At 33.0% G+C, this 20531-nt stretch overlaps 1 protein-coding gene across 1 annotated transcript in view; it reads right to left on the bottom strand.

Moving 5' to 3' along the window:
* Positions 1-20531, bottom strand: part of SEL1L2 (SEL1L2, ERAD E3 ligase adaptor subunit) — a 113356-nt gene that overhangs the window by 75164 nt on the left and 17661 nt on the right. The window contains exons 2-3 of the mRNA XM_006921578.2: positions 15599-15654; positions 196-364 (exon numbers count right to left, since the gene is read on the bottom strand). Coding sequence (XP_006921640.1) covers positions 196-364; positions 15599-15654 — 225 coding nt within the window. The remainder of the gene's footprint in view (positions 1-195; positions 365-15598; positions 15655-20531) is intronic.

Genomic DNA, 20531 nt, shown 5'->3' with positions numbered 1-20531 from the left:
TTTTCCCCCCATGAGTCCTAATTATCAATATAAATTCATCAGTATAAAGATGGAGATAGAAGCTGACAAAATATAAGGCTTTTGTGTATATAAATATTTCTGATTATCCAAAGGCTTTTCGAAAAGTAGCTCTAAATTTTGATTGTAGATTACATAGTCACTTTAAATTTACATGTGAAAGGGAATTCTACTTACAATAATTTTGATTTCTTTTCAAGAGATCTTTATTTTGAATTCCTTTTATTCTTAATTTACGTTGATTCTTCTTTTTTTCAAAGACACTTTCTCTTTTATTGATTACTTTAACCAAGTTTCTTCGTTCCAATATATGTGATAAAAACTGTTTAATTTCATTCACTGATACCTACAAAGAAAAAGATTTTTGCCCATTTTTTTGTGTAACTTAAAAAAAAATAAAACAGGAAAGTAAAAGTTCATTTAGTCATGGCAAAAATACTAGTTTAATGAAATCACTCTAATTCCTTCTTTTTTTCAAATCAAAATGATAGATGACTTATTTCACTTTAAAAATTCATATCTTTTATGAGTAAAAACCTTTTAAACATATTGCATTGTCATCTAAAGTGCAGAGCCAAGTATTAAAACCTAAAAGTTATCAATAAAATAGGAGAATTTAACCAATTTTACTCCTCTATAGGTGAATTTTCCTGATAATATCAAGAGTGTGATCTTAAAAAAAAACAAAAAAGATGGTGGTATTGCTTGACACAGTACAGGAAATCTATAATTGATAGAAAGTAAGAAAATCCTGTGACTGCCTAGAATAAAAATGTAAAAATATGTTTTCCAAAGTACTTTACAGAAATTGTATAATTAATCTATTTTAATTAGGGAGAGGGATTTGGAGGAGTTGTTTCTGAGTAGTAGAAAATAATGCAAATTTTAAGAGAGAAAATTTAAAAGCTTTATGGAGATACATATTCATGACTCACATATATACTCTTTCAGGGAAAATTTTATCAGAAGATTTAAAAAAAATTCTTTGTCAACTACTACTTCCAAAAAGAGTCAAGTTTTTAATTTGCTTTTTAATTTTTTTTTTTCAGTATCATAATTTAAACTTCTTATTTCCAAGAACACTTTCTGGAATGCTTAACACCTTCTTATACATAGCAAAGAGATTAGAGCAGTGACCCAGAGGCTAGAGCATGCAGGGACATGGAGCTAAGTAAGGACTTTCATTTATGTATGTATGTATTTATTTATTTATTTTCCATTGCACCTTTATTGTTTGCTCACTGTTCAGAATTTTCATAATCTCTATAGAATCACACAAAACATGTTAGATAGCTCTCTCCTCCTGACATTCCATTTTATTTCTAACCAGACTCCTCTTGTCTCTAGTCTTTATTGGCATGATATTGTGCCAGTGTCCAAGGAGTTCCCGGGGGTTGTTCATTTTTATGGGGATGGGAAGGGATATATACAGAATGGCCCTCAGCAAAGCCATAGGTTTGTGTCCTGACCCCTAAAGGCAAGGACTTTTATTTTTAAACAGCTTTATTGATATATAATTAACATACTATAATTATAAATTGTACATTTAAATTTTACAATTCAATGGTTTTTAGAATATTCACAGATTTGTGCAACCATCACTGTAGTTAATTTTAGAACACTTTTATTATCTCAAGAAGAAACTACATATCCTTCAGCTATTGCCCTCCCTATTCTTCTGTTCACCTTACTCCCAATCCCAGCAACCACTAATCAATCTATCTTCTATCTCTATAGATTCCCCTATTCTGGACTTTCATATGAATGAATTTTTATACAGTATGTAGGTTTTTGTAACTAACTTTCACTTAGCACTGGCTTTCACTTAGCACAATACTTTCAGAGTTGATCCATGTTGTGTGCATCAGCACTTCATTCCTTTTTATGGCCAAATATTCATTATATGGATAAACTACATTTTGTTCATCCATTCATCTGCTGATGGACATTGGGTTGTTTCCATACTTTGTTATTATCAATAATGCTGCTCCAAACATTCATGTACAAGTTTCTGTGTGGATATGTAAGGACTCTAAGTATGATCCTTCCTATTGTTGGGTGGCCAAATTCAGCAAATAAAAATCTAAGATGCCCAATCAAATTTGAATTTTACATAAGAATGGATTTTTTAAAACTGTAAGTATGTGTGAAATATTACATATTAACAAATAGACCCACAATATACAATGGCTTAAAATCAATAGGCAGATGTTCAAGTCACGCCATGCTGTCATCCAGGGACCAAGGCAGATAGAGGCTGGCTTCAACATATGGATTCCAAGGTTTTGTTAAGCATTGATATCTATCAGACAGGGAAAGACCATGGAAGATCATGCACAGAAAGAGTTTTTTATTGTATTTGTTTCATTTTGTTTTGTTCTCTTTTTCTTAACAGAGAAGACCTGGAAGTAGCATGGTGCTTTTAGCCACTTTCTACCAAGTGAAACTGTCACATGGCTCTACTCAACTGCACAGGGATCTGGGGAAACATACTATCTGGTATCATGAAGATGAGAACATGAACTTTGATGAGCTTCCAGCATTCTCTGGGACAATGGGATAATCATGTTATTGCCATTAAAAGAAACAATTTTTTTCTCACTTCTGTTAGAATAGCTGTTATCAACAGCACAAGTAATAACAAATGTTGGAGAGGCTGCAGAGAAAAAGGAACTCTCATACACTGCTGGTAGAACTGCAAATTTGTACAGCCACTATGGAAAATAGTATGGAAGTTCCTAAGAATCGATTTACCATATAATCCAGCAATCCCTTTACTGAGTATTTACCCCAAAGATTTGAAAACCCGTATCAGAAAAGATATTTTCACATCGATGTTCATAGCAGCATTATTCACAGCGGCCAGGACATGGAAGCAACTGAAATGTCCTACAAAAGATGATTGGCTAAAGAAGCTGTGGTACATATATACAATGGAATATTCTTCAGCCATAGAAAAGATGAAATACTGCCATTTGTGACAACATGGATGGAACTCGAAATAATCACGCTAAGTGAAATAAGCCAGATTGAAAAAGTTGAAAATCACATGATATCACTTATATGTGGGATACAAACCTAAAAGCAACAAACAACAAAGAAACAGAGACACATGGCCATGGACAATAGACTAGTGGTTACCAAAAGGTAAGGTGGGGAGGGGAGAGGGGAGTGGTAGATGGGGTAAAAGGGGTCAAATGTATGGTGACAGAAAGAAATTTAACTATGGGTGGTGAACACACAATACAATGTATGTATGCCTTACTATTAAATTGTACACCTCAAACTTACTGGATTTCATTAACCAATGTCACTCTAATAAAAATAAATTAATTTAAAAAAGATTTTACTAAAAAATCCCAATTTTTAAAAATTAAATTTATTTGAGTGACATTAGTTAATAAAATTATATAGGTTTCAAGTGTACAATTCAATACTACGTCATCAATATATTGTATTGTGTGTTTGCCACCCAAAGCCAAATCTTCTGTCACCATATGTTTGACTCCCTTTAACTATCTACTCCCATCCCCCACCCCTGTACCCTTTCCCTCTGGTAACTATTAAACCGTTGTCTGTATCTATGAGTTTTTGTTTGTTTGTCTTATTCACTTGTTGCTTTCAGTTTCATATTCCACACACAAGTGAAATTATATGGTTCTCAGCCTTTTCTGTCTTATTTCACTTAGCATGATTATCTCAAGATCCATCCACGTTGTCACAAATGGCAATATTTCATCTTCTTATGGCTGAGTAGTACTCCATTATATATATGTACCACATCTTCTTTATCCATTCATCTATTGAAAGACACTTTAGTGTTTTCCATATTTTGGGCATTGTGAATAATGCTCCAATGAACATCAGGGTGCATATATCTTTACAGATAAATGTGGTTTTGATTTGTACTTCTCTAATATCTAGTGAAGTCGAGCATCTTTTCATGTCTGTTGGCCATTTGGATGTCTTCTTCAGAGAAATATCTGTTCAGGTCCTCTGCTCATTTTTTAATTGGATTGTTTTTCTGTTGTTCAGTTGTATGAGTTATTTATATATTTTGGATATTACCCCTTATCAGATATCTTGTTTGCAAATATCTTCTCCCATTCAGTTGGTTGCTTCTTTGTTTTGTTGATTTCTTCTGCTATACAGAAGCTTTTTAGTTTGATATACTCCTTTTTGTTTATTTTTGCTTTTACTTCTCTTGTCTTTGAGGTCAAATTCATCAAATCCTCTCTAAAACCAAGGTCCTTGAATGTAGTACCTATATTTTCTTCTATGCATTTTATTGTTTCAGGTCTTACACTTAGGTCTTTGATCACTTTTGAGTTAATTTTGGTGTGTGGCAATAGATAACAGTCTAGTTTCATTATTTTGCATGTGGCTTTCCAATTTCCAGCACCATATATTGAAGAGGCTTTCTTTTCTCCATTGTATGCTTTTGGCTCCTTGGTTGAAAATTATCGGCCCATACACATATGGGTTTTTTTCTGGGCTCTCAATTCTGTTCCATTGGTCTGTGTGTCTGCTTTTCTGTCAATAGTATAATGTTTTAATTATTGTCACTTTGTAGTATAATTTGACATCAGGCAGAGTGACACCTCTGGTCTTGTTCTTTTTTCTTAGGATTGCTTTGACTATTTGGGATCTTTTGTGATTCTATGCAAATCTGATGATTTTTTTGTTCTATTTCTTTTAAAAAATGCCATTGGGATTTTGATGAGAATTGCATTAAATCTGTATATTGCTTTGGGTAATATGGCCATTTTAACTATGTTGATTTTTCTTATCCACGAACACAAAATATCTTTCCATTTCTTTGTGTCTTCTTTGATTTCTTTCAATAGGGTCTTATAGTTTCCATTATGCAGTTCCTTCACATGTTTCATTAGATTTATTCCTAGGTATTTTATTCTTTTTGTTCCAATTGCAAAAGGAATTTTTTTTTTTCGGTTCTTTTTCTAAAATTTCATTGTTACTATATAAGAATGCAATGGATTTTTGTACATTGCTTTTGCATCCTGCAACTTTATTGTTTTGTTTATTATTTCTAATAGTTTCTTTTTTTGGGGGGAGTGGAGTCTTTAGGATTTTCTATATAAAGAATCATGTTGTCTGCAAAAAGTGACAATTTATTTTTTTCATTTCCAATTTAGATGTCTTCTATTTCTTTCTTTTGCCTAATTGCTCTAGCCAAGTGAAATTAGGCATCCTGTCTTGTTCCTGATCTTAGAGACAAATTTTCAATACAAAAATAATGAATGGGTAAGTTAAAGGGGCAGTAAAAACTTGTAAAATGCTTCTGAATGTCTGGTGTTTTTATCTCCTTCTACAGAGGCCGTTGTTTCCTGATTTTGATTCCTCTCTTAAACAGTGAGAGTAGATGGCACAACAGTCAGCTGTAACAGGTATTGAGGAACCCTGGCAGACAGAGAGCCTTACTCTAACTCTCATAACCACCCAAAGATTATATAGTTCGGTGGCAAGAATTTATTGAGTGCCTCTCTAAGGCCTTTTTCTAAGAGCTAGGGAGATAGCCACGAATAAAAAAAAGGCTCTGCCTTCTTGAAGTTGATGTTCTGGTGGAGGAAGATAACAGTTAACTGATAAAAGGAGGTTTTTTTAAAAAAGAGCATGGGGATGGAATTGATAAAAGTTGGCATTATTTGATATAGGATGGTTAGGGACAAGTTTCTTGATAACATCTGAGTAAACTCCTATGTCAGGAAGAAGGGAGTTAGTAATAAAAATACCTCAGGAAAGAGAGTTCTGGCAGAGGAAACCTCAAATACAAAGACCCTGAAGCAGGAGCACATAGGTATGCAAATAAGATGGTACAGCTGAGCAAAACGATTAGTGGGTTGGGGAGTGGTAAATGATGATGCAGAGAAGCAGCTCTGAGATCAGCATCAGGAGTGTGAATCATGTTCTTTCTGAAGGAGAAACCCTTGGAAGGTTCTGGGAGGAAAAGAAATATTGACTGACTTAAACTGCAAAAGGATCACCCTGACTGCTCTGTGGAGCATATTGTATGTTGGAATACAAAGAGTGGGGGAAAAAGAGGTAATGAAGATAAATGAGGTGAGAGTTGATGGAGGCAGTGAGATAAGAGTTGATGGTGGCAATGAAGTAAGAAGATGGTAGGAGTAATTGGTGATAGTGGTTGGTTTCTGGATATATTTCAGAGGTATTACTGGGAATTTCTGTTTAAGAACTTATAATATGTATTTCAGTTTTCAAACAGCAAATCCAATGGAAGTATGTTTTAAAAATTCAAGTCTAAACATGCTTTAGAAGTATGTTTTTAAACTCCCAAGGTCCATTTATAGATTAGCTATAGCTCTTAATCGGAGTGACATGGTGCTTTGATAGTCTCTTACCTAGCCCTCCTGCTTCCTTCACTTCTCTGTATTCTGAAGATTCATTCTGAATGAGTTTTTCTCAAGCATCCTTTTGAACATATCACTGCCCAACTCAAAAGCCCTCAGTCCTCTGTGACAACAGGATAAAATCAATCTCCCCAGCACAAAATCTAAGATTCTTCACAGTCTGTCCTAAAAGTATCATAGTAAAACTATTTCTTACTACTCCCACACCTACACAAATATCCATAACAGCTAAACTTTTTTTCCTGTTCCCCAAATAGAACAGGTTCTTTCCTACTTCCTTGCCTTTACTTATAGGGTTTTCATTGCTCCCCACCCCCTTCTTATTATCCTAAATATCACACCTGTTCCCAGGCCTGACTCAAGTTCTGTTTCCCCAAAACCCTCCCATATCACTGATCATGTGGTGTCTTCCTGTCTTGGTTAGTGTAGCTCACTGCTCTATAGTATCTAAAGCTGAGATCATTCTATTACATATTTCGTGTTTTACATACACAATTAATTATAGATGCTTTATAAATTTTTAGTGTAGTTCTTATTTTGAGTAGACTGTCTTGGGTAGAGGGGAGCCTAATGAATGTGTGGATTTCTTTATTTTTGGGAAATCTTTTGTTTCCTTAGAGCACAGAAAAGATTAAGAGCATCCTCACAAAAGAAACTAAATAATCTGTGGGCTTAGAGGAAAGAAGGTATGAATTTATCTCACTGTACATTTAATCCTAATTTGTTTGTGGTTACATCATGCTTCTTGTTCCGAGATATTTTCAAAGTAGGATTCAGTCCTATGGTACTTTGCTTGAAGACAAATGCAAATAAACACACTCACACAAGAACAGTACTAGGAAGCAGAATCCATTTTAAATAGCCTCTTGATTAAAAGAGTAAGCCAGTCTATTAAGGCTAGAGGTTTGACTTAAGGGTTTTTACACAGTTTGGTTTGAATGATAATTTTATTCTTAAAACAATGCATATTTTTACTTTTCAAATACCAGAAACTTTGATTACTTGTTAACATATGAACAGATAACTTTCTCACAATCATCCATCCTAATTGCTTATATCCCCAAATTAACGTATTATAGATTTAAAAATTTCCATTTACATCCCCTTCATAGTATTTTCTGTTAATCAGTAATTAGCTGTGTCTAATTGTGGGTAAGTTAATTAACCTCTCTGTGACTCAGTTTAAAGAAAATATAAATATAAAATAGAGGTAATAATATTGCCTACGTCATTAGGTTGTTGTGAGGATCAAATAAGTTAATACATATGGGGAGCCTTGTACATAGTAAGAACTCAGTAAATATTATTATTGTTATATTGACTATGTTTTATGTGTAAATTAATGTTTCTGTTTTTCTTTTCAGTTTCTAAACTAGTAGGACTTAGGTACTCTGGCTATTTAATTTGCTCTGTTCAGCAGTAAACCATGATATTTTGGGCCTGGGAAATCAGTAAACATTATTTTTTTGAAATAAAGTTTATTCTTTTGTAATAAGCATATGTAAAAAACATTTTAGTAATAAAACATACTTTTATGCCATATATTTTTTTTGGATTAATTTCACTTAAAGAGAGTGAACAGCAATTTTAGCATATCTTATGCCCCTATTGCTGTCTGGGATATATTTGATGCTGAATATAAGCCCCAGATCCCATGCTTATTCTCTAATAGAGTTTCAGTAGCAGCAACATGACTAGGGTTAATAGGACTTTAGTAGCCTCCTGAGATAGTTTTTGGGAGGCAGCAAGTGTGAAATAATCAAATGAGGAACCAAACTTGTTCTTTAAGAGCTATACAAATCAGAGATTCATTCATTCAATATATTTATGTTGGGCATTCACTAGGAATGTAAGATATAGTGGTAAATAAGACAGAAGAACTTTTTGATCTTATGGAACTTCCATTCATCTGTGAGAAGACAGAAAACCAGCAAAGAAATAAATGAACAAGTTAGTATCAGATAACAATACATGCTATAAAGAGAATAAAGCAAGGAGATATAAAAAAGAGTGAAATGCAAGGTGAAGAGGGGTTGGTTCACAGCTAATTTAGATTAGATGCCCAAGAAAAGCTTCACCGAAGAGGTGACTTTGGAGCCAAGAATTTAATGGCATGAAAGCAGTCATGCATAGATATGGGAGAGAGCATTCCAACCAGAGGAAACAGCAAGTACCAATGCTCTAAAGTGGGAACAATCTTGTATGTTTTAGGAATGGAAATAAGGCCTAAGTGGCTGAAGGAGTGTAAATTAAAGAGAGAACTGTAAAAGAAAAAGACAGAGAGAGAAGTAGGAGTCACATCATATAGGGACAAGGTAAGGAGTTGGCATCTTATTCAAAGGATAAGAGGAAGACACTGGAGGGTTTTCACTGACATTCTCTGATTTATATTTTAGGAAGAGAGAACTTTCTGGCTGTTGTGTGAGGAATGGATTGCACAGGATTAAGAGTGGGGACAAGAACAGTTCAGAGACTATTATAGTCAACCATCGGAGATGTGATGTGACTCAAGTGAGTGCAGAAGTAATGGAGATAAACTATATGGGCAGACTTAAGATATGTTTTGAAAGTAGTACAGATAGTAATTGAATATGAACTGGATATTGGGGTAAAAGAAAGGACAAAGTAAAAGATAACTTCTGGTTTTTTGGTTAGACCATCCGAGTGGTTGGAGATTCCAGTTATAGGGATGAAGGAAAATGGAGAGCAGAAGGAAATTTTGGAGGAGGGGATCAGGCTCAAATTGTGTGACTATACATATATGGAAAACAAAAATGTTTGCTTTTTATCTAAGAGGGAGTAAGTGTGAGTCATGTTTGCTATGGAATAAGAAATGTCATTCCTTGCAAAGGTAGATAGCTGAGAAGTTAAAGAACTGGAAGGTAAGGATATTTTGCCTGTCAGTGACTTACTTTCCAAAAGGCTCAATAATCAAAGGCACTTTTTGCTTTCCTTACCTATCTGTGTCCTTTTATTTTCCTGGCTCACATGCCTCCAAACAGTCACTGTTTCTTGGCACTGGGTATTACCCTAAATTCTGCTGAAAAACTTCTCTGGAAAAAGAGCACATGAAAAGTAAGAACCTTTATCTGCAATTCCAAAATCCAAAAATATCTGAAAACTAAAAGCTTTTCAATGGTTTGGTCATCAAATTCAATTGGTGGAAAAATCTGTCTACATCTGATATGAAGTTATATTCTTTCTTTATCTCACTTAATGTGAACATTCATATGTTTACTGCGTAAGTATCAATATGTTTGAAAACAACATTAGTCTCTGCTGGAGATATTCTATAAAGTATGATGTACATGTCTGTGTTTGTATATTGTATTAAATTTATATAATAATAAAACAACCTGAATTCTGTCCCAAACTCTTCTAAAAAAAATTAAAGAGTTAAGGCCAGCATTACCTTAATACTAACACCAGACAAGGACACTACAAAAAAAACTACAGACCAATATTCCTGATAAATACTGATATAAATATCTTCAGCAAAATACTAGCAAATAGAATACAATAGCACATTAAAAAATTATACACCATAACCAAGTGAGATTTATTTCTGGAACGCAAAGATGTTTTAACAAACAAAAATCAATCAATGTAAGACACCACATTAACAGACTGAAGTGGGGAAAACTCATAATTCTTTCAATTGATGCAGAAAAAGCATTTGACATAATTCAACAACATTTTGTAATCAAAACACTAAAAAAACTAGGAATAGAAGGAAACAACCTCAACATAATAAAAGCCATGCATGAAAAACCCACACTCAACACCATGCTCAACCTTTCACTTTTATGAAAGACAAAAAGCTTTTCCTTTAAGATTAGGAACAAGGCAAGGATGCCTACTCTCATCACTTCTATTCTACATATTACTAGAAGTCCTAGTCAGAACAATTGGGTAAGGAAAAGAAATAAAAATTATCTAAACTGGAAAGGAGAAGTAAAATTATCTTTGTTCACTAATGATATGATCTTATATGTAGAAACCCTAAAGAGTCCACAAAAAAAGAAAATGATAGAATAAATAAATTTAGAAAAATTTCAAGAAACAACGCATAAAAATTAGTTGCATTTCTATACACTAACAATGAAATACAGTTAAAGAAACAATTCCATTTATAATAGTATCAAAAAGAATATAGTACTTAAGAATAAACTTAGCCAAAAAGGTGAAAGATATAATGCAGTGAAAACTATACAACATTGATGAAAGAAATTAAAGAAGAAAATAGTTGTTGAAAAGACATCACATGCTCATGAAGTATAAGATTTAATATTGTTAATTTTTTTTTTCAGAAATAGAGACATCATCCTAAAATTCATATGGAGTCCGAAGAGACTTTGAATAGCCAAAACAGCCTTGAGAAAGAAGAAGCTATGTGTGTCACACTTCCTGAAATCAAAACTTTTTACAAAGCTACAGTAATCAAAATAGTATGGTAGTGGCATAAAGAGAGACATGGAATAGAATAACGAGCTAAAAATAAACTCTCTCAAATATGGTCAAATTATCTTCAATGAGAGTGTCAAGATAATTCAATGGGAAAGAATAATGTTTCCAAGAAATTGTACTGGAAAATTGGGTATTCACGTACAAAAAAATGAAGTTTGTCTCTTACCTTACATTAGAGACAAAAATGAACTCAAAATAGATTAAAGACTTAAATGTAATACCTGAAACTATAAAACTCCTAGAAGACAGGAAAAAGCTATACAACATTAGATTTGGTAATGATTTATTGTATATGGCATTAAAAGCACAGGCAAAAAAAGTAAAAATAGATAAATTGGACTACATGAAAATTAAAACCTCTGTGCATCAAAGGGCACTATCGACAGAATGAAAAGACAACCCCACTTTACAAATTAGAATGAGAGTAAATATTTATAAATAATATATATAATAAGTGGTTAATATCCAGGATACATAAATAATATCCAGGACATAACTTAACAAAAATATATAAATAACTTTATTAAAAATGGGCAAAGGACTTGAATGGCCATTTCTTCAAAGAAGATATACAAACAAACACATGAATAGATCCTCACCATCATTAACCATTAGGAAAATGCAAATCAAAACCATATAACATACCACACTTCACATCCATTAGGATGGTTACTATAAAAAAATGGAAAATAACAAGTGTTAGTGAGGATATGAAGAAATTAAAACACTTGTGCACTGTTAGTGGGGATGTAAAATGGTGTAGCTGCAATTCCACTTTCAGATATGCACCCTAAAGAATCTAAAACTGGGTATCAAAGAGATTTGTGCACCCATGTTCACAGCAGCATTATTCACCACAGCCAAATGTTGTAAGCAATTCAAGTGTTCATCAACAGACAAATGGATAAACAAAATGAGGTATATAAACATATGCTGGAAAATTATCCAGACCTCAAAAAGGAAAAGAATTCTGACACATGCTATAATATGGATGAACTTTGAGGACATTATGCTAAGTGAATAAGCTAGTCACAAAAAGATGAAAACTGTGATTTCACTTATATAAGGTATCTAGAATAATCAAATTCATAGAGACAGAAACTATAATGGTGGTTGCCAGGGTCTAAGAGATGGGGAGGACTAGAGAGTTGTTGTTTTATGGTTATATAGTTTTAGTTTTGTAAGATGAAAAAGAGTTCTGGAGATTGGTTATATAACAATGTAAATGTACTTAACACTAATGAACTATACACTTAAAAATGGTTACAAGGGTAAATTCAATGTTATGTATATTTTGCCACAGTTTTTTTTTTTTGTGTGTGTGTAAACCTTGAATTTTGAAACACATTTGTTCTGAAGGGTTTCGAAAAAGGGACTGTGGTCCTGTAGTAATAAGCCATCAACTCTAAGCCAAGTAAGAAGAGAAGTGAAGACCTGAAGGGAATAGTAAGCAGTAAAAGAGACAAATGGATTTGAGGTCCTGACGGAATTGAAGCATTAATGAAGTAACCTGGAAAGCACCAGGTGGTCATCAGAGATTTGGAAGATATAAATTTTCATTTGGAAAAGACACAATCTAGATAATGACCATGGGAATAGAGAAAAGAGTACAATTATTAGAGCAAAAGGATCTAAACAATGAAAATGAGAGGTTAGAATTCAGGGATACTGAAATCTCCATGAATGATAAGAGGAGAAGAAACATAACAGTAGGAGAGAAAAGTCATGAGTTATTTCTTACCTCATCTTCTATTACTCTCCCAAGGAGAATGTGGCAAAAGAAGGGAGAAGGGTAACAACCACCACAACTAGAACCAACATAATTGAGTTGTGGGAGAAAATTCTTAAGAGGGCTGCAGGAGAAGTTCTCAGGAGACAAGTAGATTTCAGTTAAAATGAATTTAAAGGTTATATTTTGAGAAGTATGATTCCATGATAGGTGATTAGAAAGAAAACAAGAGTCCAGGGGATGGAGAATCTATGCATTTTATAATCACATCTTGAATAAATGATAATAGCATATTTAATTAAATCTGTAAACCTTTAGTCTATCTACCACATACAAAACATTGCACTAAAAAGGTAAAAGAAGATACTTTCTTACTCTTCAGAAGCTCACAATCAAGTTTAAGCAATACCCAATAGAGGTTTCACAAAGCTAAAGAAAAAAAAAACCTTTTGGAAATTCCAAATTCCAGTAACTGTATTCTGTATTTGGTGTATAGTAGGCACTGTGTTGAATGAATGACTATATTGAAAATTTGTAATATAAAGATCTTTTAAATTTCAATGGTCTTGGTTATTCTAATTTGTTAAGTGGGGATAATAACTAACCCTTTAAATAACCCATTAACATACTTCAAAGTAATGTTAGGAGAAATGAATAGTATGTGTGAAGGGATTTTATAATGTTTAAAGTATTCATAACTGTAAGATATGATTTTAATATAAATTATGAAGATAATAACGTAAATCAAGGTACCAAAATGTGCTTAAAAAGTCTAATTATCTACTGAAACAAGATGTGAATTTCAAAAAAAAACAAGACTATGTCTGCTAAGGTGAAGTAGAGCATGGAACTGAGCACTCTGGGAATCAATTAACCTATGTACAATTGCTGAGAGCTGGGCTACGTTTTCATGTTTTCAGAGATTTCACTGTTCTTGGTGGTGGTGGTTGTCATAATGGCCCCTCAGCCATATGCATGAATTTCTCCCTTAAAGAGCCTCAGTTACTCCCTGGCAGTACATTAGACACTGGGGATTTACTACCTCTAAGATCATGATCATTCTTTAATACTGAAGGAAATAATACACATCATTCCTGAAAAGATCAAATTCTTAACACAAGACAAAGTACCTTTAAACATTTTGTTTAAAGAATATATACTTGTGTGTTTTTAAAAACTGTGTGTTAGGGAAATGAGAAGTAGATAATATTCTTTTGTGAACTATAGAGCTGTAAAGCCAGAAAGAAAAACTAGGAAAAGGGCAACTATACTTAAAAGGGTGTTTTAAAAATTAAAATGTAAATAGTAATTATTATGAAATGACCAGAATTAATTAGGCCTACAATGGGAGTAGAAATGGGGGCAGGGTGTTTTTAGCCAGATAGTATCCTATTTATTACAAAGGAGTCATAAAATAAGTTAAATTTAGTGAAGAAAGTTTACTTTCTACTGGGTGTAGTATAGCATGGATTGCATTAGAGCCATTGTGGTCTTTGGTGTTTTTACTTCTGAAGTCTGTGTTCCATGAGGTTTGTGCTAAGGAAGCTTAAAAAAAGCATACAGTCTATAAACAGACCACCACGGCATGTCTCCCCATCTTCAATACAAAGATTGTGCTTTGTTTTCCAATATTTTGAGATATCTTAAAATAGTTTGTAGTTTTCTTTTGTACTTGGAGCTGGGGTCTTTTCTCATATTTCCTCATCTACTGCTGGGCATTGGGGAAGACACCTGTGGGTCTGAGAAGCATTCTTGAACCCAAGCAGTAAGGAGCTCCTTGATTCCCAAAAGGGCTTTCATATGTTACTGGGCTGGCAGTGAATATCACAAGATATCAAGAGCCCACAAAGGAAAGTAAGATGATCTGATGATGCTGATGTCCCTTCAATCTCCCCCTGTCCAAGGACAAACTGAGCTTTATGCCAAGGTTACCTCTATTTCTATAGATAATAATCCCACTGTTAATTATGAGGTATGGTAGTTATGGTAATGAAGAGGAGCTAAATTTGGAAAATTCAGAAAATGTTGTAATGTAGAAAGGTTTTGATTTATAGAAACATTTTTTTTCAAAGTTTACTCATTTAATCTTGATTTAAGATTTATTCATTAATTCAATAAACGTTGTTGAGTGCCTACTATGTGCCAGACACTGTTCTAGTTGCTGGGATAACTGCAGTGAAGAATACACGCAAAAACCCCTGCTCTCATAGAGTTTATATTCTAATGGAGGGAGAGTGACAACAAACATAACAAAATATGATATGTTACATAGTGGCAATTCTGGGAGGAAAAATACAGCAGGGAAGGGAGACAGAAGGTGTTATAGTGTTTGCAATTTTAGATAGATTGCAAATTTACAGAGCATCCAGGGAAAGACTCTCCACAAAGATGGCATTTGAGCAAAGACTTTAAGGAGGTGAGTTAAAGGAGCCTCATGGATATCTGGATTCAAGGGCATTCCAAGCAGAAAGAACAGAAAGGTGGGAGTATGCCTGAGGTTTCTGAGGAAAATCACAGAGCCCAGTATATCTAGAATGGTGTAAGTATGGGAGATAGTAATAGGAGATGATGTCAGAGAGAAAAGAGTGGTAGAGACCGGAGTCTGATAGGCAAGACACTGGTTTTACTCTGCATGAGATGGGAAGTCACTAAAGGGTTTCAAGTACAGGAGTGATTTGAAATCACTTACATTTACAGAATTATGCTGGTTGCTGCATTGAGAACAGACTGAAAATGTTAAATTCCCTACTTCCAAATGTAGAAGATATCATGAGGTTAATAAAGTTTAATAAGCATCTGTGACTCTATAATGAATAATTATATGAATAATATTCAATAAATTAACAAAGCATTGAGAATGAAAAAAATAACAACAGAAGAAATAGTCAATAATTGCTTGTTTAGGAATTCTGAACAGGCTGAATAAATATTAATATGAATGCCTATAGCCTAAATTTTGTATGGGGAAAATATAATGATTTAGGAAAATATTTACCTGTGTAGTGACATTTCTTTCTTTTTGCTTTTTATTATATCTTTCTGCTTCGATATCTGCAATATACAAAACATTTTTATAAAATTTGAAAATTTCTTTTTAAAATTTCACTAGATACAGTTTCTTGTTAAAAAACTTTCTAGATAACTTTGAGAACTCTAAGAATAATAGTTGACCATCATTTACAATTTAAATTTACTAAAATGTGTTATAAAATGATTCCTTCAATGATAAATTTTAAATATGTAAATGATGCCAGAGATAATCTAAATGCTTTAATCAAGCATCTTAAAATCGAGTTAATATGAAAGAATTCTACAAATAATAGAGCTAATTACAATAGTGGAATAATTTCTGAGCTAGAATTCTGAGCTAGAATAAATGTATCTATGTAAATAGATGCCATCTATTAATAGAGAATATTGAAACAGAAGGAATATAATCTTTTACATTTTTATAGACTCATCCATGTGTCAGAGGGATGCTAAAAATTAATATTGTTGAATGTTATAAATATTTGAGAAGTGTAGACTAGATTACATCAGGCTTTGAAATTTGTGAAAGTGATTTTCACAAGCAATTTTTAATTAATGTTTTTATAAAGAATAGAATATATCTACCACAGAATACACAGGTAGTCATTGCATGGTACTTAAAATTTCTTAACTTACATATTTAGAAAAATAAGCCTTTAAAAACCTGATATAACAGGGTGACACATCATAGCATGTCAACTTACATTATTAGAATTGATAATTTTTAATTACTGAAAAATTATTCAATGCACAGTAAAAATGACCCTATATATTTCCAGCAGTAAAATATGCATGAATGTGATACATTCAACATTTTACAGACTGAAGAATTTGACTCAAGACAAATATGAGGTAGTCAAAATTTTATATTTCCAAAAGTCATGAGTTTGTACTTTAAGAGCAGGTTATAAATTTTCAAATGTTATCTCAGCATTATCTTTATTAATTTGATATGTTTTATTCTTTCTCTCACTGATGAACTTTAATACTTGGCCTCACAATTCTGTCTGTTCTGTTTACTTTGTAAGACAGACTTTATAGAAACTGGCCCTGAATTGTTTGATATTTAGTCCTTTGACAAATTAGAGAAACAATTGGAAAATTCTAAATAAAAATTCAATAACTGCATGTTGACAAGTGATTCATATAAAGCATATGAAAAAATTTTAAAAGTTATACATATTTCATACCATTGTAAACATTAGAATTGCTCTTTAGGTTTGAGATTTAAGATAAATTATGCCAGAATATGAATGTTATTACAAATGAGACTTTATCCCAAGTGATCATTCTGGGGCCCTGGATACTCATTATCAGAGGCAATATAGCATATAATTCACCATGTAGCCTTTGAGTCAAATAGTTCTGTTCTAGTTCTGATTTTATATGTATTTCATTAATTTATGATAATCAAATAAGATAATCAATGTAAGGTATTTAGTACAGTACTTAACACATATCCAGTGTTTAATAAATGTTAGCTATATATGTAATTATGTTATTATATGAGGTCAACTCTGTTAAAGGATTCAGGATGCCTTCAAGATAATAATAGATGTAAATTAGTATTTTAAAAAGACTATGTAAATAAAGTATTATTAGAAACAATGTTAGAATTTATTGTTTTGCATATAAAAACATCTTTATCAATTAAAGCATTTTCTTCAAAACAAATTTCTTAGCCTAATTATATATATATTTAGAAACCAGACAGTGTGACTGATATTATAGTCACAGTAAATGTTTAGTAATTTTAAAACTCCATTATCACAACTAGAAAAGTAAACTGGAAAAAGCAATGTAATTTGGTATATTCCCATTATTATATTCTCCAAAGTACATAGAATAAATTAAAGTTAATATGCACAGTATGTACAGACATAGAATGAGAAGTATAAAGTTTCATGTGTATTACAGCAAGAGAAGAAAATCACAAATATTAAATGGAATAAAGTTTGTATTATACATTCGACTAGAAAATCAAATTGTCAGACATCAAACATTAACATGAAGATTACAAGGCTAAAAGCAGTTTTCAAAGATAGGATAAGTACAGATAAAAGAACTAGTAAAATGGGAGGTGTAAGAATCTAACTGAAGAAAAAAATTATTTAATAGCTTAAAACACAAAAAGATGATAAAGACAGCTATTACTTCCAGCAGAAAATGCAGTTACAAAAAAACTCCACTCTTTTAAAACATTTTTTAAAAAGTATTTCTTTTCTAAATTTTAGGTTTTAGGTTTTCACCTAAAGAAAATGAAGTTTTGATTGCCTACTGGGGAAAAATTTCTGCTACAAATAGTACCTTGCACAAAGCTTTCTAGTAGGTTTTTTTATATTGGTTGAGAAACATTGGTAATTGCTGGAGACTTGTCCCACTCTTTTCATTACCTCCCTCTATATGAATACTGATATTGCCACAAATTCTAGCACTCCGTGTGGAAACATAATCCACTGGGTGAAGGAAGAAAATATAGATCTAGTTATGTGAAGTTCTTTTAAAAAGCTCCTTTTTTAATTTATATTTTTGGAGTGTGTTTTATAATCTTAATAGTACATTATCCTAATGAATTGATATACACATAACAAAGTATATAATCAAAAAGGACTGTTATGGAGTTAGCCTTAGAAGGGAACTAAAGTTTCCTTCAGCTCTAGAATTGTAGCTCTAGCTATAATTTATTATATGTCACTTGCTTTACATACTTTTCTCCCATTCTCCCTAACAATCACTAAAATGGCAAGCACAGAATATTTGTATTCCTATTTTACTGATGAGGAAACTGACACCAAACGAGAATAAACAACTTGTTCAAGGTCATATGTCAGAGTAGAATTCAAATGCAGGTCTGACTATAGATCTATCTCTCTTACTGTCTCTCCAAACTTTATCAAAGGATTCACAATAGATTGATTTTAAGTGGCAAGCTTCTACAATGACACAAATTCCATTGTCTTTACAAAAAATGGACTTATGCACAAAATTTTGTGGGACACGTTTATTTGTATAATGTGAAACACACAATTTTAGGTACTCTAGAACTTTAAATTACTAACCCCATTGAGAGAAAAAAATTTTGATGTAGTAAAAAGGAAGCTAGCACTACAGCCCACTGCCTACAAAAGAATTATCCATGTGGTTTTGGGGGCATGGAATCAACCCCAATAGATTAATGGAAAACCCACAAAATTTTTAAGTCATATTGAAAAAAACACCACTAGCTTGTACTAAAATAGATTGAGACAGTTCAAAATGAAAAGTAAAAAATTTGCCTGAGGGTAGACTGTTGTAGATCTGTGACAATAATGTCCCCCAATGAATCACAACTACCTGTGTTCACAGCTCTTTACATTGTAACTTTACTCAATCTTTCTATCAAGAGATGAAGACTATTTTTCCCACTCTTTGAATGGGCTACCCTTGTAACTTGCTTTGACTCACAGAAATGTGACAGATGACATTGTTCAATTTCCAAGGTTAGTCCTTAGTAAACCTTTCACCCTCTTTTATCCTCTTGGAATAATGCCCCAAGACAATCATGCCCTGAAGAACCAAGGAATAATAGACTATGGGGAGAGAGAGGCCTACCAGCTGACTACCAGCTGAGTGAAGCTACATGAATGAGCCTAGTTAGACCAGTAGAAAAATCACTCAGTCAACTCACAGAGAATTATGAGAAATAGTAAATCATTGGCATTTTAAACAACTAAGTTTTAGGTTGTTTGTTATGCAGCAATTGATAACTGAAACAAGTCTGTTTCTTCAGCCTACTAGGACACCTTGGATAGAATTCTCAGTTCTCAGAAGCTACATTAGACCAATAATGCCAAAGAAATCATATATAATATATTGATAGCATGAGAAAAAGATTAGAAAAAAATATCCAAAATTGCCTTGTTCACCGTTTTTTTTTTTTTTTTTTTCCAGATCCATGTTCTCATGAAAGTCTTTTTATACATTAACTCCTGGCTTTAAAATTCATTTCCCTAATATGGCTCACCTTCTTTCTTTCCAGGACATTGTTCCTCTTCCTTTGAATGGACATTGGGACACTGAGTAATGTGACTTCCTTTACTGACTGTAGTTCTGGAAAAAAAACCCACCTTGCCTTACAGGGGAATCTGTTTCCATTTCTTTGTTCACACGACATTTACAAAAGAAACTAAACAGAAGTATTTTATTGATTCTCCTGTCTTAGTTCTCTAAAATGGTGCTTCATGCCTCACTTATGACTTCACCTAATTCATATACTTTGACCATTAGATGTATTAACAGTATAAAAATATTAACTATTGATTCCTTCCTAACCTTTCTTTCAGATTCTCTGTAGTATACTGGCTTCTGTGACTTTATACTATACTGTAAACCTCTATTCTAGTGTTCCTGTCAAACCTTTATTCTAGATTCCCTCTTTGGTTTCTCTAATGATTACATATTTTTCAATGCTCAGTCCTTGCTTCTTTTCTTTGTCATTATCTAAAAGTTGAGCCATGCCAGTAAGGAATTTGGAGTGAGTACAGGAGGTCAGGAACTAGGAAAGGTGAATGTGCTGATTCTAGGACAGGCAGCTACTTAAAAAGTGAAGCCCTGGGAATCAAATTAAAATCAGAAAAGCGCAGGTCACAGGAGAATCCAGAGAAGAAATCCAGGATGGCAGAGGTGAGACAAGTGGTGACAAGAGGTGAGAAATCCAGGATGGCAGAGGCACAAGGACAGTTCCAACACCTGGAACTAAAATTATGGGAGCTGAGAATTAAAGTGTGTAGATGAATCTAAGTTACCAGAAATGGGTAGACTACTGGGGAAATGTAGGAGTAAGATGAGTGATGGTTTGCATCTACAATGGCCCAGAGAAAATTTTGCCTAAGGTTTTTGTGTATGTGCGTGTGGTGGGG

The sequence above is a fragment of the Pteropus alecto genome, unplaced genomic scaffold (assembly GCF_000325575.1).
Source record: "Pteropus alecto unplaced genomic scaffold, ASM32557v1 scaffold45, whole genome shotgun sequence".
Lineage (NCBI taxonomy): Eukaryota > Metazoa > Chordata > Mammalia > Chiroptera > Pteropodidae > Pteropus > Pteropus alecto.
The sequence above is the reverse complement of the archived record's forward strand: the minus strand, read 5'-3'. Positions and strand labels throughout refer to the sequence as shown.